Source organism: Bactrocera oleae, chromosome 2 (genome assembly GCF_042242935.1).
Source record: "Bactrocera oleae isolate idBacOlea1 chromosome 2, idBacOlea1, whole genome shotgun sequence".
Classification (NCBI taxonomy): domain Eukaryota; kingdom Metazoa; phylum Arthropoda; class Insecta; order Diptera; family Tephritidae; genus Bactrocera; species Bactrocera oleae.
The window spans coordinates 50,144,423-50,171,126 of record NC_091536.1 but is presented as its reverse complement, the minus strand read 5'-3'; the positions used below and the strand labels follow the sequence as shown (position 1 = coordinate 50,171,126).

Sequence of the window (26,704 nt, the reverse complement as noted above, 5' to 3'; positions counted from 1 at the left end):
GGAGTTGGCGGGGTTGTAACCCGATTTCACCCATTTTCACACCGTAGGTAGAAATGCTAAAAATATTTGCTTCCAGTGAATTTGGTTATTATAGCTTTAGTAGTTTAGGAGATATGCACATTAAACCTATTAGGGGCGCGACCACGCCCACTTAAAAAAAATTTTAACTGCAGATGCCCCTCCCTAATGTGATCTCATGTACCAAATAACAGTCTTATATCTTTATCCGGAGCATAGTTATGACAATTTATTTGTTTTTGATTAATGGCGTTTTGTGGGCGTGGCATTGGTCCGATTACGCCCATCTGCAATACCAACCGTCTCACGGTACCAAGAAACATGTGTACCAAGTTTCATAAAGATATCTCAATTTTTACTCAAGTTACAGCTTGCACGGACGGACGGACAGACGGACGAACGGACAGACGGTCACCCGGATTTCAACTCGTCTCTTCGTCCTGATCATTTATATATACATAACCCTATATCTAACTCGATTAGTTTTAGGTGATACAAACAACCGTTAGGTGAACAAAACTATTATACTCTGTAGCAACATGTTGCGAGATTATAAAAAAGTTAACAACAATCCCAAACCAAACAGAAATGGTCGATCAATACGCCGACCCACGCGTGCCACATCACGTGGCACAATTGCCCATATTCAATTATATGCCACAAACATATACTAAATCTAATCTTTTCATATAGATTAATATGGATGTGGAAATGCCAACAACCCCAACGCCAACCATTCGATCGGCTATCAACATGCCACGCACTGGGCCGATTCCAACGCCCCGATCGACCGCTGCAACAACTGTCACAGCTGTCGCGCAAAACACAGCCCAACCACCGCCAGCGTCGCCATTGGTGCCACCGGAGTCGCACCGCACCCGATGTCCGCTGTGTCGCCGCTCACACCGGCTACAGCACTGTAGCATCTTCAAATCAATGCAGGCGCATGGACACTGCCTCAATTGTCTAAGTCTCACCCATACGACGCAAGAGTGTGACTCGGAGTGTTCGTGTCAATTGTGCGGAAGGCTACATCATACATTCCTTCACCGCACCTCCAGGCGCGACGTTCGGCGACCACCCGCACCACGCAGTCGCGGCGCTGTCAGGCGGCCGCCGCTCAGCCACCAGATACAACATCAACGCTCAGCTGCCGCTCCACAGTACCGTCCAAGAAATGTAAGGAACGAAACACCTGCACGGCGCCAACACATGAAGAGCCACTACACACCACACCGAAGGAGGTAAAATGGGGACGACGAGGCTTGTTAAATAAAAGTCCCAATTTAATGGCTGTTAGGTCAGAAGTATGACACTGTGCAAAATCGGATGACCGTGACTATGAATTGAGCTATTCACCTCTGTGAGAGCACTGCTTATGCATATGCACACAAATTGTTACGTTTATATACATATGTTACGGTTTTCTATGATTTGTACATAATTGCATTTTTTATGTTCTCACTTTTCGCTTTGCACTTTGTAAGTAGGTACATATATATATACCTACATACAAAAATACATATTTACATACCTACGCCCGCATAAGCATATACGCACATGCTTATATATGTACGTAGGTAATAAGAAAATAGGCACAAGACGGGATGAAAACCTGTGCTAGCATAATATTACCTACATACAAAAATACATATTTACATACCTACGCCCGCATAAGCATATACGCACATGCTTATATATGTACGTAGGTAATAAGAAAATAGGCACAAGACGGGATGAAAACCTGTGCTAGCATAATATTAAGCACATTATTAATAGAGCATTGGGAGTGTTGAGAATAAAAGAAATTGAATGTAAACTTATATTAAATAAATTCACAACCGTTAATTGGGCTATTATGTGTTCTATATTTAATATTTCTATCAAAGAAAGCCAATAGATTAATGTCTAATTTAAATTAAAATTCGTTTCGTGTAAATACTGGCTCTGCGTTTGTTCAACCACAGGAAATTCGCCTACACTATCGCATCGTCTGAAGCAGTGTAGCGGTATCCAACAACCTGAAGCAACGGATCATTCGGAATGTTGTGCCCGGGCAACATTCTGTGTTAGCGCAGATAGCAACTCTTGCCACATATCATCGTATATAGAGATTATACGTGGTTTTCAACATTCGTTTGAGACTTTTTCTGATCAATATTTGTCGAAGTTGCCGACAGTTCGTCAACTCGCCAAAGTCACAGTGAAAGTATACGGGACTTTTTGCGGTACAAATTCATCGGATTGCAGATCTGCTTTTGCTACATCTACAATAACATCGTCATATTTTTTATTGCTCAGGTACTCGAATATTTTATATATTTTATTTTGTACCTTCAAATGCCTAATAACTGTAAAGCCAATATGCCTAACATGGCTGATGAGGAACAATCACCTTCTTCGCAACCTACATAGTATAAAGCAACGAATTGCTTGTGAAGAAGTCGATAGTGATACGAATGTTCTCGAATATCAATTACAAATTGTTGACTCCTATTTTCAACATATTTGCGACGCTCAGAACAATATTGAAACTCTTTCTCCATCAGATAAAATCCATCATTTCAAAAAATCTAAAATATTTTCGTTAATCAACCCCAGAAACCGCGTTTCTGAGTTGAACACTAGCATGTTCAACGCAACGACATTTGGAAATACTAGTTATCATAACCGATTGCCGTCGCTCAAATTACCAAAATTTTACGGCAAATATTTGGAATATATACGCTTTTCCGCACCTTTTGCAACATGGTGCACGATGTTCCAACAATGCCAAAGGTGGACAAATTTAATTATCTTTTAAACTGTCTTTTAGGACCAGCCCTTGGCGTAATCGAACCCTTTCAGGTAACCGAAGAAAATTATCCGAAGGCTATACAACGGATCAAAGAATGATACAACAATAACGTATTGATTTTTCAAGACCACATTATATCGCTTTTTAATACTGCAGTTATGAAAAGATCTGACACTATTGCAGCGCTGCGAGGTTCGTTACTCTTGTTGGGCTCAGAAAACGACATAATGAATTCAATGCTAATTAATATCGTCTTAATTTAAATTGATTCTGATGCAAAATCGGCATACAATCAAAACCAAGAGTTTAACTACAATATGCCATCATGTTACGATTGCTACAATTGGTTAAATCGGAACTGTCAGTATTTAGAAACTTGTTCAAACTGGGAAAACTCAAAGGTAACACAGCGAGATTGTAAGCTACTCGGTAAGAAAAACGCAAATACATTCATTAAAGCGATGTCAAATTGTATCATCATATCAGCTAAAATGCGTTTTGATTGGGTGAAGCAAACAGGTGCTTGCATCAATTGCTTACGCAAAGGACACACAGTATCTAAATGCCCAACGAAATCTCATTGCCGTATATGTCATCAATCGCATCACTCTCATCTACATTTCGCCACCGTTGGAGCTACGAATTATCCATTTGTACACAAGTTAGAACCTAAAGAGAAAGACCAAACACCTGTGTCGTTTCCTTCGTCGAATCCATCGCATCATTCACCAACCAATCCATCAGTTTCACTCATCGCATGCACACGTAAAAGAGCGATAATACCAACAGCCCTAATTTACATACAGGACAAATTTGGGGAGATGCAGCCAGCTCGTGCGTTATTGGATTCATGTTCCGAATTAAATTTCATCACCGAAGAAACAGTGAAGCGGTTGCAGCTTAAAAGGTTTTTCTCACATCAGAAAATCTCAGGTATTTCAGATGTTCGTTCTAATTCAAAGTATGCAGTAAATGCGAAAATCAAATCTCGTATTGGAGATTTTACTTGTATATCGCAATTTGCGATAACTAAACAGATCACGCCACAAATACCTAGTAGTTTTATTAACAATTCTAAATGGGATATTGATTTAAACATTCAGCTTGCGGATCCCTACTTCTACAAACTCTAATGAAAAATTCGTCAGAATGGCCTGTAAGCAAGAAGGAAGCTAACATTAAAATCTAGGACATGGAACAATGAAAAATAGTAAACCTCAAGTGTAGCAAAAGCAGCAACGAGGGATGAATGTTATCAACGTCATTATCAACAGCTGGTCATCGTACCACCGATTATTTCGCATAGTTGCATACATTTTTCGAATTGCTGTCAATAAGCAACTTACACCAGCAATGATAATTCAACTAACGGTAGAGGAACTTGAGCAGAATTTGTGGAGAATCATCATAGCTATTCAACAGATCGAATTCGTGGAAGAAATTGAAAGACTTCAAAAACCACAACAAGTTAAATTGTTCATACATATGGGTTATAAATGCCCGCGAAATCGTAAAGAAAATTTATCGAAATTGCGTGCTTTGTTTTCATTATAAACCTAAAATAATGAATCAAATCATAGAGGTTCTACCTGCTAATCGCTTGCGAATGCAACGCCCATTTCTAGTTATATGTCGACTTTTGCGGCCCTTTCAGTACGACCTATGGTCTTCGTGGAAGAGCTCCATACAAAGCGTACATAGCGATATTCCTATGCTTCGCATCTAAAGCCATACATGCAGAATTAGTATCCAATTTGTCTATTAATAACTTTATACTTTGTTTAAAACGTTTTGTATGAAGACGCGGCATACCTCAACGCATTTACTGCGCCAAGGCCACAAATTTCGTCGGTGCTCAAAGCAAATTAAAGGATTTTCATCAACAGTTCTTCAATAAAACGAATAATGATGGCATCACTAATTATAGCAATTTTTTCTATAAAGATTTTTGTGCTCTATACAAACTCCAGCACTCTAAGAAACTTTTTTAGCATTGTTGTCTGGTATATCTTATAATAAGTTCAACATGATGGCTGAGAAAATATACCTAACCACTGATTATCACCAAATATTAGAAGAAATATATATATATAGAAATCTATATCTATCACTTTAGGTGATGCAAACAACTCTTTGGTGAACAAAACTATACTCTGTTGCAACATGTTGCGAAGGTATAAAAATGTTGCGAAAGAATTCAACATTGATTACTCGATTATTATTTGGTATCTTGTTAACTTATGTTATTGATCATAGATTTATTTTGTGTCAATACTTTTTTTTCTTCCGAAATGTTAACTTTTATAAAAAGAAACTATTTAACTCAAATATGGTATTTGTGATATAAACTGAACCAAAGGGGTTAGATTTAATATGTGGGGTATATGAGGTTGCTGTTGTACCAGAGGAGCGAAAATCAGTATATTAGGGTTATAAGGTTTAAAAGTCTAGACCAATTTCATTCATATGCAGCGATATACATTATTTTTAAGAAAAACTGTCCATTTAATTTCATTAAATTATCAAATTGACGAAAAAAATTATACCATAAGTAGTACATGTGAGCTGGGACAATCAAAGACCAGAAAATTCCTCCAAACCGTATATTAAAAAATGTTGAATTAGACTTCCATTATTAAATGATATCGTGATTAAATTACAATCAAATTTGGTATCTTCTTTACTTATATTAAAGGCCATTAACTTAATCTCAATTTTATTGCTTGAAGTGAGATATACATAAGTATGAATGTGTTATTAACTCCACCAAAGTGGCTAAATTTTATATTATAAGCTTAGGTGGCAAACGTCAACTAGAGAATCGGAAATCATTATATGAAGGTGTGAGGTTTAGACTTAGTATATACTAATTTCATTCTAATTCAGAGTCAAACCACATAATTTTTAAGAAATCTTTTCCACTTAATTTTGTTAAAATATCACGTTGATCAACCGGAACGGTGTAAAGTCAGGTGGAAAGACGGAAATCATATATATATTGGGGATAGAGAAATATATTAATTTTGACATTGCTCAGCTATACTCGAGAACATATTTTGAAGCAATTTTATATATAAAAAAATATATTAATACTCACTGACCGACATATTCGGCATAAAACTGGTTAGAATAACGAAAAGCATTATAAGTAGTATATGGAATTTGAGGGCAGTATTAACCCGATTTTATTATTTTTTCCAATACCACATACTACTAACATGCCTCTCATTTTCATTGAGATAACTCACATAAGCGGGATAAAGTCACGCAAAAGTTCAAAAATATTTATATTAGATATATGAGGGCTACAAGAACTATTGATCCGATTCAACACATTTTTGAAACAAAGACATACTATTATCGATAATTTCATTTATTTATTCTATTATATGAATTTCAATTATATATCTTACACAATGGCCGATATTTACGGTAAAAAGTCAACTATAGGTACTGGGGTCCACATATTCAGTACCTAGGAGCTTGAACAGTTTTGGTTCGATTTAGAGAATTTTTGGTCACAAGGTGGCATACTTTAAACGTATTATTCGCGCAAAGTTTTACGCTGATATAATCATTGTTGCTTGATTTGCATAGTGGAAAGTGAAAGAATCAAGTGGTATTTAAAATGGTGTCATATGGAAAATAGGCGTGGTTGTAATCCGATTTCGCACATTTTCGCACCATAATATAGAAATATAAAAAGAATGTTATGTATCAAATTTGAAATCGGTTAAAAAGATCCCAAGATATGGGGTTTCACCTAAAAGTGGGCGGTGTCACGCCCACGCGTTTTCTATAAAGTCATCTCATACCATCCCTGAGATGAAATTTAATGTCTCTGGCGTGTTTAGTGCTTGATTTATCGCGCTTTTAGTAGTTTTTAACAGTACCGTTACATGGGGAGTTGGCGGGGTTGTAACCCGATTTCACCCATTTTCACACCGTAGGTAGAAATGCTAAAAATATTTGCTTCCAGTGAATTTGGTTATTATAGCTTTAGTAGTTTAGGAGATATGCACATTAAACCTATTAGGGGCGCGACCACGCCCACTTAAAAAAAATTTTAACTGCAGATGCCCCTCCCTAATGTGATCTCATGTACCAAATAACAGTCTTATATCTTTATCCGGAGCATAGTTATGACAATTTATTTGTTTTTGATTAATGGCGTTTTGTGGGCGTGGCATTGGTCCGATTACGCCCATCTGCAATACCAACCGTCTCACGGTACCAAGAAACATGTGTACCAAGTTTCATAAAGATATCTCAATTTTTACTCAAGTTACAGCTTGCACGGACGGACGGACAGACGGACGAACGGACAGACGGTCACCCGGATTTCAACTCGTCTCTTCGTCCTGATCATTTATATATACATAACCCTATATCTAACTCGATTAGTTTTAGGTGATACAAACAACCGTTAGGTGAACAAAACTATTATACTCTGTAGCAACATGTTGCGAGATTATAAAAAAGTTAACAACAATCCCAAACCAAACAGAAATGGTCGATCAATACGCCGACCCACGCGTGCCACATCACGTGGCACAATTGCCCATATTCAATTATATGCCACAAACATATACTAAATCTAATCTTTTCATATAGATTAATATGGATGTGGAAATGCCAACAACCCCAACGCCAACCATTCGATCGGCTGTCAACGTGCCACGCACTGGGCCGATTCCAACGCCCCGATCGACCGCTGCAACAACTGTCACAGCTGTTGCGCAAAACACAGCCCAACCACCGCTAGCGTCGCCATTGGTGCCACCGGAGTCGCACCGCACCCGATGTCCGCTGTGTCGCCGCTCACACCGGCTACAGCACTGTAGCATCTTCAAATCAATCAGGCGCATGGACACTGCCTCAATTGTCTAAGTCTCACCCATACGACGCAAGAGTGTGACTCGGAGTGTTCGTGTCAATTGTGCGGAAGGCTACATCATACATTCCTTCACCGCACCTCCAGGCGCGACGTTCGGCGACCACCCGCACCACGCAGTCGCGGCGCTGTCAGGCGGCCGCCGCCCAGCCACCAGATACAACATCAACGCTCAGCTGCCGCTCCACAGTACCGTCCAAGAAATGTAAGGAACGAAACACCTGCACGGCGCCAACACATGAAGAGCCACTACACACCACACCGAAGGAGGTAAAATGGGGACGACGAGGCTTGTTAAATAAAAGTCCCAATTTAATGGCTGTTAGGTCAGAAGTATGACACTGTGCAAAATCGGATGACCGTGACTTTGAATTGAGCTATTCACCTCTGTGAGAGCACTGCTTATGCATATGCACACAAATTGTTACGTTTATATACATATGTTACGGTTTTCTATGATTTGTACATAATTGCATTTTTTATGTTCTCACTTTTCGCTTTGCACTTTGTAAGTAGGTACATATATATATACCTACATACAAAAATACATATTTACATACCTACGCCCGCATAAGCATATACGCACATGCTTATATATGTACGTAGGTAATAAGAAAATAGGCACAAGACGGGATGAAAACCTGTGCTAGCATAATATTAAGCACATTATTAATAGAGCATTGGGAGTGTTGAGAATAAAAGAAATTGAATGTAAACTTATATTAAATAAATTCACAACCGTTAATTGGGCTATTATGTGTTCTATATTTAATATTTCTATCAAAGAAAGCTAATAGATTAATGTCTAATTTAAATTAAAATTCGTTTCGTGTAAATACTGGCTCTGCGTTTGTTCAACCACACGAAATTCGCCTACACTATCGCATCGTCTGAAGCAGTGTAGCGGTATCCAACAACCTGAAGCAACGGATCATTCGGAATGTTGTGCCCGGGCAACATTCTGTGTTAGCGCAGATAGCAACTCTTGCCACATATCATCGTATATAGAGATTATACGTGGTTTTCAACATTCGTTTGAGACTTTTTCTGATCAATATTTGTCGAAGTTGCCGACAGTTCGTCAACTCGCCAAAGTCACAGTGAAAGTATACGGGACTTTTTGCGGTACAAATTCATCGGATTGCAGATCTGCTTTTGCTACATCTACAATAACATCGTCATATTTTTTATTGCTCAGGTACTCGAATATTTTATATATTTTATTTTGTACCTTCAAATGCCTAATATCTGTAAAGCCAATATGCCTAACATGGCTGATGAGGAACAATCACCTTCTTCGCAACCTACATAGTATAAAGCAACGAATTGCTTGTGAAGAAGTCGATAGTGATACGAATGTTCTCGAATATCAATTACAAATTGTTGACTCCTATTTTCAACATATTTGCGACGCTCAGAACAATATTGAAACTCTTTCTCCATCAGATAAAATCCATCATTTCAACAAAATCTAAAATATTTTCGTTAATCAACCCCAGAAACCGCGTTTCTGAGTTGAACACTAGCATGTTCAACGCAACGACATTTGGAAATACTAGTTATCATAACCGATTGCCGTCGCTCAAATTACCAAAATTTTACGGCAAATATTTGGAATATATACGCTTTTCCGCACCTTTTGCAACATGGTGCACGATGTTCCAACAATGCCAAAGGTGGACAAATTTAATTATCTTTTAAACTGTCTTTTAGGACCAGCCCTTAGCGTAATCGAACCCTTTCAGGTAACCGAAGAAAATTATCCGAAGGCTATACAACGGATCAAAGAATGATACGACAATAACGTATTGATTTTTCAAGACCACATTATATCGCTTTTTAATACTGCAGTTATGAAAAGATCTGACGCAGCAAGTCTACGATATATCATCGACACTATTGCAGCGCTGCGAGGTTCGTTACTCTTGTTGGGCTCAGAAAACGACATAATGAATTCAATGCTAATTAATATCGTCTTAACTTAAATTGATTCTGATGCAAAATCGGCATACAATCAAAACCGAGAGTTTAACTACAATACTTGCCATCATGTTACGATTGCTACAATTGGTTAAATCGGAACTGTCAGTATTTAGAAACTTGTTCAAACTGGGAAAACTCAAAGGTAACACAGCGAGATTGTAAGCTACTCGGTAAGAAAAACGCAAATACATTCATTAAAGCGATGTCAAATTGTATCATCATATCAGCTAAAATGCGTTTTGATTGGGTGAAGCAAACAGGTGCTTGCATCAATTGCTTACGCAAAGGACACACAGTATCTAAATGCCCAACGAAATCTCATTGCCGTATATGTCATCAATCGCATCACTCTCATCTACGTTTCGCCACCGTTGGAGCTACGAATTATCCATTTGTACACAAGTTAGAACCTAAAGAGAAAGACCAAACACCTGTGTCGTTTCCTTCGTCGAATCCATCGCATCATTCACCAACCAATCCACCAGTTTCACTCATCGCATGCACACGTAAAAGAGCGATAATACCAACAGCCCTAATTTACATACAGGACAAATTTGGAGAGATGCAGCCAGCTCTTGCGTTATTGGATTCATGTTCTGAATTAAATTTCATCACCGAAGAAACAGTGAAGCGGTTGCAGCTTAAGAGGTTTTTCTCACATCAGAAAATCTCAGGTATTTCAGATGTTCGTTCTAATTCAAAGTATGCAGTAAATGCGAAAATCAAATCTCGTATTGGAGATTTTACTTGTATATCGCAATTTGCGATAACTAAACAGATCACGACACAAATACCTAGTAGTTTTATTAACAATTCTAAATGGGATATTCCTGTAAACATTCAGCTTGCGGATCCCTACTTCTACAAACCACAACTTATAGATTTATTGCTCAATACAGAAATATTTTTTGAAAGCCTTCAAGAAGACACAATCTCTCTTGAAAAAAGCTCACCTCGCCTTCAAAACTACAAAATAGGGTGAATTGTAGATGGCAGTTTTGAAACTTCCCGCCCATCCATTTGCAATATCACATTAAATTCAAATCCATCCATCGATTCAATTCTTCAACGCTTTTGGGAAATTGAAAATTTCACTGAAAAGACATTAATATTGTCCGAAGAGGAACGTTTATGCGAACAACATTTCATTCAAAACGTTCACATACAATATTATACAACTCTTTCTACAATGCCGGGAAGAGATTTCTTGCTCTTGAACGTCTTCTATCTAACAACAAATTATTAAAAGATATGTATGCAGATTTCATAAAAGAATACATTGAACCTGGGCACATGGTTGCCATAAAGAACTTTGATTAAAATAGTTCACTCTATATAATTCCGCATCATTGTATCCTCCGTCCACAAAGTACTACGACCAAGCTTCGGGGTATATTCGACGCCTCTGCGCGCACTACTTCTGATCGCTCATTAAATGAAATACTTATGGTTGAAGCAACAATTCAACCAGAACTAAACATGACATTATTGTCATTTCGCTTGTATCCTTATGTATTAACCACCGAACAAGATCAACTCATTTTATGGAGAAACGCGCTTTATGAGCCATTGAAGTTGTTTCAACTCAAAACTGTAACTAACGGTTTGGCTTCTACACCATTCCTCGCTATTCGCAGTTTATTTCATATTGCTGACGTCAATAAAGATCCCTTTCCACTAGCATCGTCTACTATTCGTGAAAATTTTTTTATTGACGATTTGTTAACTGACGAACTAAACATGACATTATTGTCATTTTGCTTGTATCCTTATGTATTAACCACCGAACAAGATCAACTCATTTTATGGAGAAACGCGCTTTATGAGCCATTGAAGTTGTTTCAACTCAAAACTGTAACTAACGGTTTGGCTTCTACACCATTCCTCGCTATTCGCAGTTTATTTCATATTGCTGACGTCAATAAAGATCCCTTTCCACTAGCATCGTCTACTATTCGTGAAAATTTTTTTATTGACGATTTGTTAACTGGTGCAGAAAGCATAGACAATTTACAAAAATTAAAAATTAAAACTATAGGCGTTCTTCGTTCTCATGGTCTTTCTCTTACTAAATGGCACTCGAATACTACACAATTATCTGGCGCAACTTATAATGAAGTCATAATTAAAACCACTGAAGAAAACATTACCAAAGCTTTAGGAACGTCGTGGAAACCTTTAGCTGACACCCTTTGTTATCGCTATGAATTGCCAGATATGCAGTCAGTCACCAAGCGATCTGTTTTATCTATTATCTCCAAATATTTGATATCCTCCGTTTATTGAACCCCGTGATCATACGTGGCAAAATATTAAAGCAAAAAATGTGGATTCGCCGATTAGATTGGGATGAAACACCACCAGATCTACATAATATTTTGTTGCAGATTACATCTGATTTAAACTTCAATAATAAAATCGAAGTTCCCCGCCATGTACAAACAACATCCAATTCTGATGGTGAGTTTCATGATTTCGCAGACTCATCAACGCGCGCGTATGGGTGTTGCATTTATGTACGTTTTAAGATAAATCATACCTACAAAACAACATTACTGATTGCGAAATCTAAAGTAGCGCCTATTAAAGCGCAATGTCTTCCTCGTGTGGAGCTATGTGCAGTACTGTTACTGAGTAGGACTTGCCAAAAAAATAAGGACAAGTTATTGACATTCAGCACTAACATTTATTTTTGCACTCAGAAATATTGCTGAAGTGGCGCAACACTCATTCGGCCACATTAAATTGCTTTGTTGAAATTCAAGAAATTTCAGCTGGCATCAGCTGGAAACATGTTCCAAGTACGCGAAGTCCCGCAGACATTGTTTAAATTGGTTGGAGCACTCAAGATCTTGTAGGTACAATTTGGTTCTCTTTTCCACAGTTTCTAATGAAAAATTCATCAGAATGGCCTGTAAGCAAGAAGGAAGCTAACATTAAAATCTACGATATGGAACAATGAAAAATAATAAACTTCAAGTGTAGCAAAAGCAGCAACGAGGGATGAATGTTATCAACGTCATTATCAACAGCTGGTCATCGTACCACCGATTATTTCGCATAGTTGCATACATTTTTCGAATTGTTGTCAACAAGCAAATTACACCAGCAATGATAATTCAACCAACGGTAGAGGAACTTGAGCAGAATTTGTGGAGAATCATCATAGCTATTCAACAGATCGAATTCGTGGAAGAAACTGAAAGACTTCAAAATCCACAGCACCTATTGTTCATACATATAGGTTATAAATGCCCGCGAAATCGTAAAGAAAATTTATCGAAATTGCGTGCTTTGTTTTCATTATAAACCTAAAATAATGAATCAAATCATGGAGGTTCTACCTGGTAATCGCTTGCGAATGCAACGCCCATTTCTAGTTATATGTCGACTTTTACGGCCCTTTCAGTACGACCTATGGTCTTCGTGGAAGAGCTCCATACAAAGCGTACATAGCGATATTCGTATGCTTCGCATCTAAAGCCATACATGCAGAATTAGTATCCAATTGGTCTATTAATAACTTTATACTTGGTTAAAACGTTTTGTAGGAAGACGCGGCATACCTCAACGCATTTACTGCGCCAAGGCCACAAATTTCGTCGGTGCTCAAGGAAAATTAAAGGATCTTAATCAACAGTTCTTTAATAAAACGAATAATGATGGCATCACTAATTATAGCACCAACACTGGTTTGGAGTTTTGTTTTATTCCGCCTCGGACTCCGCAATTTGGAGGTATATGGGAGGCGGCAATAAAATCTATGAAATCCATAAAAAAAAACCATGTAAAATGCACACCTGACATATGAAGAACTGCATACCGTTGTGGTTGAAGTTAAATCTATCCTAAACTCTCGCCTGCTGACACCTTATTCAAATGATCCTAATGATGGCGAAGCGTTAACCCCAGCTCATCTATTGATCGAAACGTCATTACTGTCGATGGCAGACAAAGCCATCAATATTAACACTGTATCTTCGTTAACGCAATGGCAACTGGTGACGTATTTGAAGCAGCGTTCCTGGGACTATATTCTTATCCTACAACAACGCTCCAAGTGGTTGAAGCCGGCAGCCAACATCAAAATTGGTCAAATGGTCATCATTCATCAAACCAATTTGGCTCCACAACAGTGGTGACTTGGCAGAATTATCGACATCGCTCCTGGTTCAGACGACAAAGTGAGGGGATTGTGGACATCAAAACTACAAAAGGGATTATACGAAGAGCAATCCATAAAGTTGCACCATTACCTATTTCGGATTGAAATGCAAGCATTTCAGTGGGGGGAGCATGTTTGGTCAGAAGTACGACACTGTGAAAATTCGGATGACCGTGACCTCTAATTAGGCACCTCTGTAAGAGCACTGTTTATGCATATTCACACAAATTCTTACATTTATATACATATGTTACGGTTTTCTATAATTGAACATAATTGCATTTTTTATGTTCTCACTTTTCGCTTTGTAAGGAGGTAGATATATACATACACACAAACATACATATTTTCATACCTATGCCCGCATCATCATATACGCACATGCTTACATACAAGGTGCGTTCCAAAGTAAACAGTGAAAAGGTATCAAAGTAAACTCTAGTGCCATCTCTATGTCGACTAGTGCGTTAGAATCTGCTACCCTTTAGCGACTTCCGGTAAAAATTTCATGACATTTCATCTATTGGAAGTGAAGCTATTGTATTTTAAGTGTCAGTATGTTTTTGTCATCGGTGCGAAAATGAGCTTCGAACAAAGAGCCAACATTAAATTTTGTTTTAAAATTGGTAAAACTTTTACCGAAACGAGGACATAAATGACGATGAACCCAAACCCAAACAATTGCGCCTGGAGAAATCAAAAGTGAAGACAAGGCTGATTTGTTTTTATGATTCCAAGGGTATTGTCCACAAAGAATTTGTTCTACCCGGTAAAACGTTAATGCGGTATTCTTTCATGGAGCTTTGAAGCGATGGAAGTTAACGTTTGTTGCACGATAATGCGCCGTCTCATCGATCGACGCTTGTGTACTTTTACTTTTTCGGAAAAACGCATTTGCCGATGAAAGGAAAGCGTTATGCAGACGTGGAGGCCATTCAAAAGACTAGCACCGGCATACTGGCGGCCATACCGGGCAACGAGCTAAAACACTCGTTCGACATGCTATTTGAATAAAATTAATTGATTTTGCCGATAAAACCATTTATTATGTATTTTTTTTAAAAGTCCTGTTTACTTTTAAGCGCACCTTGTATGTACGTAGGTAATAAGAAACCAAGCACAAGACGGGATGAAAATCCGTCTAGCATAATATTAAGCACATTATTAATAGAGCATTAGGAGTGTTAAGAGTAAAAGAAATTGAATGTAAACTTAAATTAAATAAATTCGAAATTGTTAATTGGGCATTAATCTATTTATGGCCTAGAACAATGGCTATACACTTATCTTTAGTTCTAATTCGAACAACCTAACGCCTTACTACTCATTATACCAGCTTACTATTTCTTACTCTAATCTCATGCGCTCTTTACACGGCAGCATTCGAACTAGAACTGTTATATAGTAGATCATTGCCAAAATATCGCCACTCGAAATTTCTGGCAACCACGAATTTCGATGCCTGGAGGATTCTTGCAAATTATAAATACTGTGTTTTGTTCTGGCCTATACCTAAGTCCAGTAGTCCCGATTAGACATATTTGCGGTACCAAACGTATAGTACAATATTTATGCCGCTTATCTCATCTTCTTGGGTGCTGTTGACTCCTTAGCCGTTCTTCTCTTATTGGGGTCAATTCCAAAGCTAAAATTAAACAGTTGCCAAAGATTGTTATCAAAAATTGCTCTCACTGGAGTCTGCTGCTGTTATTTCATGTACAGCAGGTTGATCTGCCGCCAGGAAAAATTATAAATGGGTATCACATTCTTTTGATATCTGGCTACCTTTTTCCTCAAAATTTCTTCCAAAATTCGACTAAATCCTTTAACTATGCAATCGGACTGCGGATGTAAAACAGAGGTAAGTGTTTTCCTAGTACTCAGTTTCTTTTACATCCTCTGAATTAAAGCTGACTCGAGATTCCTTTCACCACCAAATTTCGTTACCCACGTGTTCATGAATACGTCTGCTATGATTCAGCCTCTTGATTAGGATTTGGATATACCTCTGGCCATTCGCTCAAGTGGTCCTTGACTACCGAAGCATATTTGTTTCCTAATTTATTTGTGGGAAATGGACTACCTACATTCATGACAATTCGCTCAACTGGCGCACCCGAATTGCACTGTTTTATCTGGCCTCATGAACATCAACCTTTTAGCTGCAATGGTCTGCATTCCCTTTCATATCAGAGTCTTAAATTTTTGTAAGATTTATTTACACTGTGCGTTACAATGCGCAATACAATTTCAAACCTTTTTCTAAAATACCTATGTCTATTTAATATCCATATTCGTATATTACATACAAAAAATAGATAATACAATTCAAATTCTGGAGCATAGTGTATATAATAATCCGTCCCAGGATTTCAGAGTTAAAATGGGTTTGGGCTGTACAGGAGGTTCTCCAGATAAATGATGTATATAGATATAGCGGCGGCAAACTTATAGTTTTTGAGATATTTGCATATAAAGTTGAAAAATTCAACAATTTATCGTACGTATTTTTTCAATTTATATAAATTTTAATCCTATATTTTTTACTTTTATATCCACTAATACTACACTTATTTGTTTTACACTTTTACATCATATTGAACAATGCATAAATTGCTTGAAATCATAATAAAATGTTCTTCAAATTTCTTGGTTGCGTAATATCCAGGTAAATAAATAGAATAAAACAAAACTTTAAATATTGAATTAAAGCTATTTTTTCACTATATAATGGGAAATAAATATGTAGAAATGAATAAGTGAAATGTTAGTGGATATGAAAGTGAAAAATTTTACTTTAAATGGTTGAATTTTACAAATTTAAATGCAAATATCTCAAAAACTTTAAGTTTCCCGCGGCTATCTCTATATATATTCTTGATCTGGAGAACCTCCACTTCGAGCGCCATGGAAACAAATTCAGAATGAAAAGGAATGTCCAATTACTTTGTTGGGTAAAGGATAATTTATTTTAATCGTCTTATTTTATATATTTCCTTATATATATATATATGTTTAACACACTTTGCACGAATTTTTCAATGAACTTATTTTTAATTACACTGTACACATTAAAATATATCTAAAATAAAAAATTCGACTTTTAAGAAAACAAGTATATTTTAAAAATTATTTCGCACACTCATACTGCACTGGCGCCTTTCGGCGCGCTTAAAAAAACATATTTGTCGCTCCAACAACAGCGCGTCCATAAGTCATATTTTGTTGCTCTCCGCCAACAAAATATTATATAAGTTTGGTCAAGGAAAGCCTTCGTGGGCGGAGTCAAGCAAAGCTAAAGTTTAAAGCAATTATATACAGTCGACAATAGCGGGTAATCAAAAATTACACATCGAGATGGGGTGTAATAGTTGATTGGGTTCGTTTCGTAGGTTTCGTTTGAAATCCATTAACATGGTTAATTTTAATCGATGATCACCATCACTAATGATTATTTTGATATGACGTAGCATTAGTAGCTGTATCGTTATTGGTAAGCCTAAGAATTAGGGACATTGTCAGAATCTGATTATTTCTGCTAAGAATCAGGATGATACGTGTGTTAAATTCTGTTGTTGAGATGTGTGGCCCTCGATTTTCATATATTATAGAGGCTTGTAAGCTTCACACTTCTGTTGTTATGCGAAAAGTAGAAGATAGGAAGGGAATGATGGCTTCCCTCCCTGATAAAGACGAGGGAACAATTGGAGAGAAATCGATTGACATAGATACGCTAATCCAAAAGTAAGCAAGATTTATTTCTACGAATCGATAATAAATTTGTAGTAAAAAAATTTAAATGTATAGTTTAGGTCCCGCAACTACGGGTTCCTCAGAAATTAAATTTTTTTTAATAAGAAAGAATTTTTGAGGCCTCTTTCCTTGGGGGACCTAAACTATACATTTACCAATTGTGCTTTCATTTGTGACGGTTGCTTTTTCGTTGTAATATTTTTGCATTTTTTTTTGTTTACACTGTCGATCAATGTTTAATGATTGCCGGAAATTGACGTTCTTGGCAGGATAAAAATTGCGTCCGTTCCTGTTATGTCTGCTAATACACTCATGTCTCAAATTCGTTTCTCGTCATCCTAATATTAAAAGGTAATGTGCAATAGTTTCAATCAAGACAATGCTCGCATATGTTGATCTGGGCAGATTTCAATTTCCTTAAAATTGAAATGGCTACTTTGAGTTGCCCGCTCTATAAATGCACAACGTAATTAACCTATTAATTCATATTTTGACCGTGTGCTCAGGCCCGCCAATGTAATAGCATACTACATATAAGTACATATATACTTACATATGTATAAACGTGAAATAAAAATATCTAATGGATAACTAGAGAAAACAAGAAAATAATGATAGGATAGCAAAGGTTATGTAATTAACAAAATTTTCAATTATTTACTTGAGTCTCATCATCTCAAATTAGTTGTCTAGGGATTAAAAATTATCTTAAATATAATATATTAATTTTAGTTTTAAAAAGAACGCACGAGAATATATCAACTAAAAAGTTGGTGGTTTTGCCACTGAGATAAGATATTAATTTCTTCAATATACTGTATTTGGCAGGAAAGAAAAATTCTTCCCCGATGTCAAAACTTATCACCAATTATATAATGGGATTCCATTTGCTGAATTACCTATTTGTAATATACGAGTATCACCTAACAACACTGTAATCAGCGTTACCGATAATAAAGGTATACCTAGACTAATCCGATCTTGCGGTATTGAAGGTTTTAAAAACACTCGCAAAGGTACAAATATTGCAGCTCAAGCCACTGCAATAACTATTAGCGAGGTAAATAACATGAAGTTTTAAAATATCACGCGGTAATATTATATCTCATTTATTTACAGAAAGCAATAGAATTAGGTTGGAAAACCGTTCGCGTAAAAGTGCGTGGATTGGGACCTGGTCGTATGGTAAAACATTATTATTATATTTTTTGACAATGTATGAAATTAGTTTAATTACAGTCTGCAATTAAAGGTTTGCAAATGGGTGGTCTTAATATTGTTTCCATTACTGATGCAACACCTGTATCATGGAATCCTCCCCGTGCTAGAAAGCAAAGAAGTTTGTAAATTAAAATGTTGTATATATTTAAGTTGTATTAATATTATCCTGTACAGAGTATATTAAATTTGCCAGAAGGAAACGTCAAGACTAATTTTTTTTTTTTTTATGGATACGGGTGGATGTAAATCTTCCAAAGATATTTTAAGAGAATTTACAAAACGTAACAAACATAATTTAACACCCAAACGCGTCTTTATTCAGTCGATAATGTATACAAACATACAAGTAAATGCAAGCCAAATTTCACATGCGACTCCCCTGGTGCATCAAGTGGATTACTGTGCTCTTTTAATATATTCCTTTTATTTTTTTCGTTGCTTTTTTTCTTCAAATAAAATAAGAGCTAAAATAGCGGAACTCATTGTAAACTTTAGTTGACTTCATTCAGCATTTCAAATGTATAAAACGCTTCCTAATTTATTCATTTGAAAATTTTATCACATTAGTAGACAGCTGATTCGAATATTAGTTTGGATATGTTCGAAAAGACGCAAATCCAATCAGATTATGTGACACCATTCAAAATCAGAATTGGTTCGCAATTCTGACAACTACGCAAATCTGTCTTGAATTCCTTAACACCCCTGATTATAAACTATTCAATATAGCAAATGATATTTACGAATAAAGACGAAAACGTTATAGGCGGTATAGTACTATTGGGATACGTGACAATGGGACCTTTTTTCCAGTCGTAATGGTTGCTGCAATAAAATTTCCTGTAATCTCTTTGATTATTAAACGTGTACTATTGCATATTCGAGTTGCATTCAAATTACTCTAAAGAGTAATAGGTGAACCGAGGATTATGTGTGTATATTTAGTGTATTTAGAAACACAAATTGACATTTTTTAAATTTAATTTTCATTTCTATCAACAAAATTATCGATTGATTTAAAATACATCAGATCACCTAGCAACAACTGTTGTATCTGGACATACATTTTGTCAACATTTACATTCGTGGCTGCGATTTTAGCCCGATTATGTGAGAGCCATTATGTACTCATCTTAAATTGTGATTGAACTTTTTCTCAACACTGGAATTATTGCAGTAATTTTTTATGTTACACGAGTTTGAGATATACATATATATACATAAAAACCTTCAATTCTAGTATAACATTATTTAACAGAAATTATATACTAAAATGTGATAATAAATTTACTAAACCAACTTTAAGAGCGAATATTATATTATTAAACATGTGAAAATGTAACATTCTCAATTTTCAACTGTGATATTTTTTCTGCTTCTTTTGTTGTTCTGATTTCACTTCCAAAGTTTACTTTCTCTAAAAGTTATTTTGTGTATTTTTGTATTCACAATGATTAAAATTACAGATATAATCAAATTGGAAAGTGATAATGAAGTTTCGAAAGACCGTGCTTGATATGTTCTCTAATATTGTAAATCTTAATATTGTAAATCTTTCCACTTTATAATCTGAATTCATCACATTAATTTAAATTTATAAAAAAAATTGGGACGAAAAATAAAAGAAAAATATGTATGTATATGCTTACATATGAATACATAATATAGGTTGGTTGAAAAGTTTATGCGCTCGAAATGAAAAAGTAATGTTTTTGGTACGAAATTTATTTTTTTATTCAATATTTACTCTCTTAATTTCAATACACTTATTTCAATGATCCTTCAATAATTTTATGTCATCCCTATAATGACTTTACGGAATCTCTGCAAAATACCCGTATACGGCTGTAATAGCTTCTTTACTCGACAAAAAACGCTTTCCACGAAGGAATTGTTTTAGGTTTCTGAAATGGTAGTAGTCGCTGGGAGCCAAATCTGGTGAATACGATGGATGCTAAAGTAATTCGTACTTTAATTCGTTAAAGCTCTGTGAGCAGGTTCATTGTCTTGATGAAAAATGATTTTTTTGTGCTGCAAAGCGTGATTTTTTCTCACGAATTTTTTCATTCAGCTAATCCAAAAGGCTGCAATAATATTCATAGTTGATTGTTTTACCTTTCTGCAAATAATCAATCAACAAAATTTCTTTTGCATCCCAAAAAACTGATGCCATAACTTTCTTTGCTGCTCGTTGTGAACTGAACAACCAGCTTCAGTGCACTGTAAACGTTCATTTTTCAATTTAAACGCTCCAAATTATGTTGAGAAATTTGTTTTCGATTCAGTTTTTGTTGAATTGTTAACCGGCGCAGCACTAACCTACCAAACAGCTTTTTCATATGTAATTCCCCATTTAAAATATCAAGTACTCGTTCGTCTGAAATGCCTATGGCAATAGCAATTTCATGCTTAGTTAAACTTGGATATTCACTAACAATATTATGAACTTGCTCAATGATTTCTTGTGTGGTTGCGGTTTTTGGTCGTCCTTCGCGTGGATTGTCTTCAAGCCTAGTTTAAGTTCACCAGCCCAAAATTCAAGTGTGCGTTTTGAAGGTGAGGACTCCTTATACGCTTCTAACAATTGTTCATAAATTTTCTTTGATTTAAACCTTTCAAAACAAAGAATCTAATCACTGCGCGATATTCAGTTTTTTCCATATTAAAAAAATACTGACATGTCAACGTCAAATGGTTCGTAAACAAAGAATTAATTGACAGAATGACTTGTAACTTTGTATGTGTTCTCACGACAGATATAACTTGCGAAAAAAAATTGGGGCTCGTAGCAGAGAACGTATATCATAGAGAAGGTTCATGGTGTGCCGATTGTCAAAATGTTCCTCTTGACGGAGGGTTACTCGCCAACTTAAGAGGATCTCACCTCAAACGCTCATTATAAGCGGATTTCACCAGAATTTTACCCCTGCGGAGCGCAAAATAGCAGAATTGAGCATTTTGAATGTTAATTGAGAAAAATAATGCTAATTTCAATGTTAAGAAATGTACGCTTACAGATTCGTATATTTACAATGCGCAAACGAATTTATATATAATTTTAAGATATTCTGCATATACAGGGCGGCTCACGAATCGTTCTACAAAAATTAACCGTAATAAGTTTCTTTTTATCTATCTTTGTTGTATTGTATAGAAAATTTTAATTTTATTTTATACAATTAATTATTCCTCCATGCTCAGCCATGCATATTGGACACCTAATCAGAAAATTAATGCGGCCTGGAGGGTTCAAGTCGGGATTGCCTCAAATATCTATCTAATGTACTGCTTCTGTTCAGTCAGATTTCTGGGTTTGATTTTGTACACCTCTTGCTTGACATAACCCGATAAGAAAAGACGAAGTGGTCCCAAATATGCTTATTCAAATATATATGTATAATTATGTTTGCATGTAAACAAATATGAAAGTACCCATTATAATTGTTAATTTGTCTATATGCAACGTATGTATGTAAATATGTACACTCATTGTTTCATGGGAAATCTCCGTTGCCCTGGACAACCAATGGCCGAAGCTCACGTTTTTTGTTTTCTTGTCAAAGAGTCACTGTGTCGAAGGACTGACGCGACGACAAAGCGTCACAACATTGTGTTGTTGGTAGAAAATCCGAGCTATGCCGAAAAAAAATAACGAACGGCCGCCTAATGTCACCGCTTCCAGCGGTAGCTTTGCCTACAAACTATCGTAAATATGTATGTTTATGTATGAGCATGCATACATATTGACGCAGATTTTTGTGAGACACGGAAAAATATTTTAAAATTGTAAAATATTTTAAATCGACAAAAGCTTTGTTGCCAGTTTTGTCAATTTTTTCTGTGTTTTGTGGGCTTGCGTGGTTGCAACTTTTCCCTTCCAGAGGGAATATCAGAAATTTGTTCAATTTATGATTTTTAGCTTTTGCCATCGTCGCGAAAAGATGCTTGTTGGCAAACGCATGCTCGGGGAGATGAGAGGGTGTCTGTTTTATGAATGAAGCGAGGTTGCTTGTTGAAAGTACGCCTGCGTTCATGAATGAAAATGTTGTTGTTGTGTGATTTACTATAAATTTGGGCTTCGCCTATTTGGCTGACATATTGACTTGTGACGATTGTTGTTTTTGTAGAACAATGTTTGTAGTTTTTGCGGGTGACATATTTACATGTGTACGCACACACATATGTAGGTTGGTTTGTGTATGCATTATTTGTTCGGCAATTTTATGTAGATATATGCGTGTACATATAAATCAATGCGCGCACATATAGTGTATTGATAAGTGATAAAATCATGATTTGACTTTCTGAATGCGTACATTCAAATACATACGTACATACATATGACTATATAAGATTAATATGATAAAATATGTACATACATACATATATCGTAATAAATTTAATCTCTATTATTTAGTAAAAACTAAATAAAATTATTAAATGCCCAAATTGACTATAAATATTATTTCGAATTTTCATAATTTAAAAGATCTTATCAGTTTTGCATGCATTCATAAAAATTCGCAAAATGATATTCATATCAATAAATATGATTGCATATAAGCGTATAAGAATATATGCCAAAAGGCTAACATGCAGCTGTAATATCAAAGCAAGTCTCTGAGCATAATTTTCATACAATGCTCAGCTCTGTTCACTCTCCACTGTTAAAATTTCTCCTTCCGAGCCAAAAGTGGTGAAATCCTCTATTAAAATCTTGTTAGGTTTTGACAATTCACACGCTGGTCCGCAATTGAACCTTCTCTATGATATACGTTCTCTGCTAGTAGTGCTTGGTGAGACCAACCAACCTGTATATTTGATTTTTGACGTAATTATCGACACTTGAAAATTGAATGTGAAATGCCGAGAGCAAAACGCAATTCTGTACTTTTGTGACTCCATAATGGTGTCAATTACATGATTTATTTAGAGAAATATGTATATAAAAATATTTTATCGTTATTATATTATCGATATTCTAAATAACAAACTGAATAGAAAAAAATCACTTTTACGAAAAAAAACTAACTTTCCGACACTTTTACATTTAGTTATTACGTAGGGAATTCCCATTTTACTATACTATGGGATTATGAAATAGACTAGTGATAAAGCACTTAATATGATTATGCTCTAAAATTTAGTATATAAAAGTTATTTTTTAACAAAAGAATATAAGATATAAGCGTTTACGCAGACTTTTTCTGGCGAGTGTATGTATTTATGTATGCACACATTCATAATATTATCACTTATAAACAAACACAATTATCGGAATGCGAATTATCGGCAAATTCTCTTATGTTGGTATGGCGGTATCATATTTTACTTAGAAGGAATTACCATGAAAGTGGTAGAACAATATTTAAAACATTCGCTAATAATATTTTCAAAGAAAATGTTATGACGGGAATTCTCTAGTCCACAAAATGTATTGAATATCCGCTATTAATATTTTCAAGGCCAAATGTATGGCGGGAACTATTAAAAAAACGTAATTTGTTTACTCCACATTTTTTTTTATTTATTACAAAACATTCGGATTCGCTCCCCACAACACAATGTTGTGACGCTTTTTCGTCGCGTCAGTCCTTCGACACATTGACTTTTTGACAGGAAAACAAAAAACATTGGCCTCGGTCATTGGTTGACCGTGTCAACATAGATTTCACATGAAGCAATGAGTGAACAAATCAATAAAACGAATTGGTGTTAATTAAATCACGATTTATTATTTAACTTGCTATGCAAGTACAGCTGTATTCGCTGGGTGAGTTCTTACGATTAATCAAGACATTACATTTTATATACAAATGCGAAATCATTTGGTATTTTAAGATGTTATATTACTTTTAACGAACTCAGTAAATAAATATAACAAATATACTTCATAATTCATCAAATATATTATATATTAGTTTTATAACATATTAGAAGACACGACCACGCGCTGCTGTGGCTAAGGTGCATATTAAATTATATTATTCAGGGGTGTTGTAAAATCTGATAGTTGTCGGAATCAGAATTGAAACCGATAAAAAAATGTAGTAGGTGTCATGAATTCAGATGTTATTGGTTTGACGTTCGAAACAGAAATTGCATCGGTTTTGGGTGTCACGGAAACCAATTTTATCGGTTTAGTTATCAAAAACAAAGCAAGAGGATTTTTGCTGACAGATTTGAAATGTAAGTTAAGCAAATAATTTGTATTTTTGTTACGATTTAATTTATCGTTATTTCTATAGGGGAAAACATAAAAATAAAACAAAAAATGTCATAATTATCGAGTTAATGGAAAAAATCTAGATATTTTAAGAAAATTTATTCAGTCGATAATGTGATATAAATCTGCAAATTCAGCATGTATACAAACATACAAGTAAATGCAAGCCAAATTTCACATGCGACTCTCCTGGTGCATCAAGTGGATTACTGTCATCTTTTAATATATTCCTTTTATTTGTTTCGTTGCTTTTTTTCTTCAAATAAAATAAAAGCTAAAATAGCGGAACTCACTGTAATCTTTAGTAGACTTTTTTCAGCATTTCGAATTTATAAAACGCTTCCTAATTTATTCATTTGTAAATTTTGTCACATTAGTAAACAGCTGATTCGAATATTGGTCTTGCATATGTTCGAAAAGACGCATATCCAATTTGATTCTGTGACATCATTCAAAATCAGAATTGGTTTTTAATTCTGACAACTACACAAATCTGTCTTGAATTCCACAACACCCCTGCATACTTGCTATATCACCCCCTTGCTCTTAAAAATCGCAGATTGTAATTCGACACGAACGAGGGCCCTCTGACCTACACTATTTCGAGTGGAGTACCGCAAGGTTCGGTCTCAAGCTTTATACTATGGAACTTGATTTACGACGGGGTACTAAGAACACATCAACCAAAAAACGTGAAAACAATAGCGTATGCGGATGACCTCATAGTGGTAGCAGTGGTAATAGATGACTTTATAGATGACCTCAGGCTTAAATGCAACGATTGCATAAATGGTCTGCGCCAATGGTTTGCTACCATGAGTTCACAGCCGAAGCTGAAGTATCTGGGAGTAATACTAGACTCCAAATTAAAATTTAAGGAACACCTGGCGTATACTTCCGGTAAAGCAAACAAAATTTATAATACCCTATCGAGAATGATGGCCAATAAAGGCTGCGTGCGTTCCTGCCGACGGTTTTTATAGCAAAAGCAATGAACTCCCTGATATTATATGCAGCATCAATATGCTGCGTTCCTGCCGACGGTTTTTATAGCAAAAGCAATGAACTCCCTGATATTATATGCAGCATCAATATGGATACAAGCGCTAGATATAAAATCATATGCTAGAACAATAAACGCAGTACATAGGCTCTCTGCAATCCGAGTAATAAGTGCTTTCCGAACGATATCAAGTGATGCTGCTAAAGTATTAACTAGCATGCCGCCTATTGATATTCAGGGGGACGAATTCGGCCGACTGTACCAGCTTTCAGTGCTGTCTTCAAAAGTAAAAAAAAGGAGAGAACCAAGAGCCTAACAATGTGGCAGCAGCGGTGGCAAACCTCATCTAATGGACGATGGACCCACAGACTAATTCCGGACATTCATTCGTGCATAGACAGACGACCTGAATTTGCATCTAACCCAAAATCTGAGTGGGCATGAATGCTTTAGAAAGTATATCTTCAAAATTCATCATGATGTTAGTCCGTATTTCCAACGTGTACAGAGTGCATAGAAGACTCTGAACACGTATTTTTTCAGTGCCCCGTTTTTTAAATATTAGGGAAAAGTTAAAATCTACACTCGGCGGTAGTCTAACGGTGGAAACTTTGACAGCACATATGTGTCAGTCCTCTGATAAA

General features: G+C 35.9%; 1 protein-coding gene and 2 long non-coding RNA genes across 3 annotated transcripts; 2 read left to right on the top strand and 1 right to left on the bottom strand.

Annotated features, from left to right (window-relative positions):
* The first annotated feature begins 571 nt into the window (after positions 1-571).
* On the top strand, positions 572-5,143 carry LOC138859010 (uncharacterized). The gene is made up of 2 exons (XR_011398045.1): positions 572-3,244; positions 3,302-5,143. It is a non-coding gene; the product is annotated as an uncharacterized lncRNA (long non-coding RNA).
* Positions 5,144-17,301: 12,158 nt separating this feature from the next.
* mRpS11 (mitochondrial ribosomal protein S11) lies at positions 17,302-19,037 on the top strand. Its single transcript, XM_014243508.3, has 4 exons — positions 17,302-17,601; positions 18,439-18,670; positions 18,730-18,795; positions 18,850-19,037. The coding sequence occupies exons 1-4, from the start codon at positions 17,408-17,410 to the stop codon at positions 18,955-18,957; spliced, it is 600 nt and encodes a 199-aa protein (XP_014098983.1). The 5' UTR covers positions 17,302-17,407; the 3' UTR covers positions 18,958-19,037.
* A 1,503-nt stretch (positions 19,038-20,540) lies between these two features.
* LOC138859009 (uncharacterized) lies at positions 20,541-23,161 on the bottom strand. The gene is made up of 2 exons (XR_011398044.1): positions 21,283-23,161; positions 20,541-21,217 (listed from the first exon to the last, which is right to left on the bottom strand). It is a non-coding gene; the product is annotated as an uncharacterized lncRNA (long non-coding RNA).
* Between the last annotated feature and the right edge of the window lie 3,543 nt (positions 23,162-26,704).

What these genes read in the sequence shown, in the direction of transcription:
- mRpS11 (XM_014243508.3), top strand. Translation starts at nt 17,408, where the DNA reads ATGATACGTGTGTTAAATTCTGTTGTTGAGATGTGTGGCCCTCGATTT. An exon ending in ATAGATACGCTAATCCAAAA is followed by an intron (nt 17,602 to 18,438) that starts GTAAGCAAGATT and finishes TGTATTTGGCAG; the next exon opens with GAAAGAAAAATTCTTCCCCG. An exon ending in CTGCAATAACTATTAGCGAG is followed by an intron (nt 18,671 to 18,729) that starts GTAAATAACATG and finishes ATTTATTTACAG; the next exon opens with AAAGCAATAGAATTAGGTTG.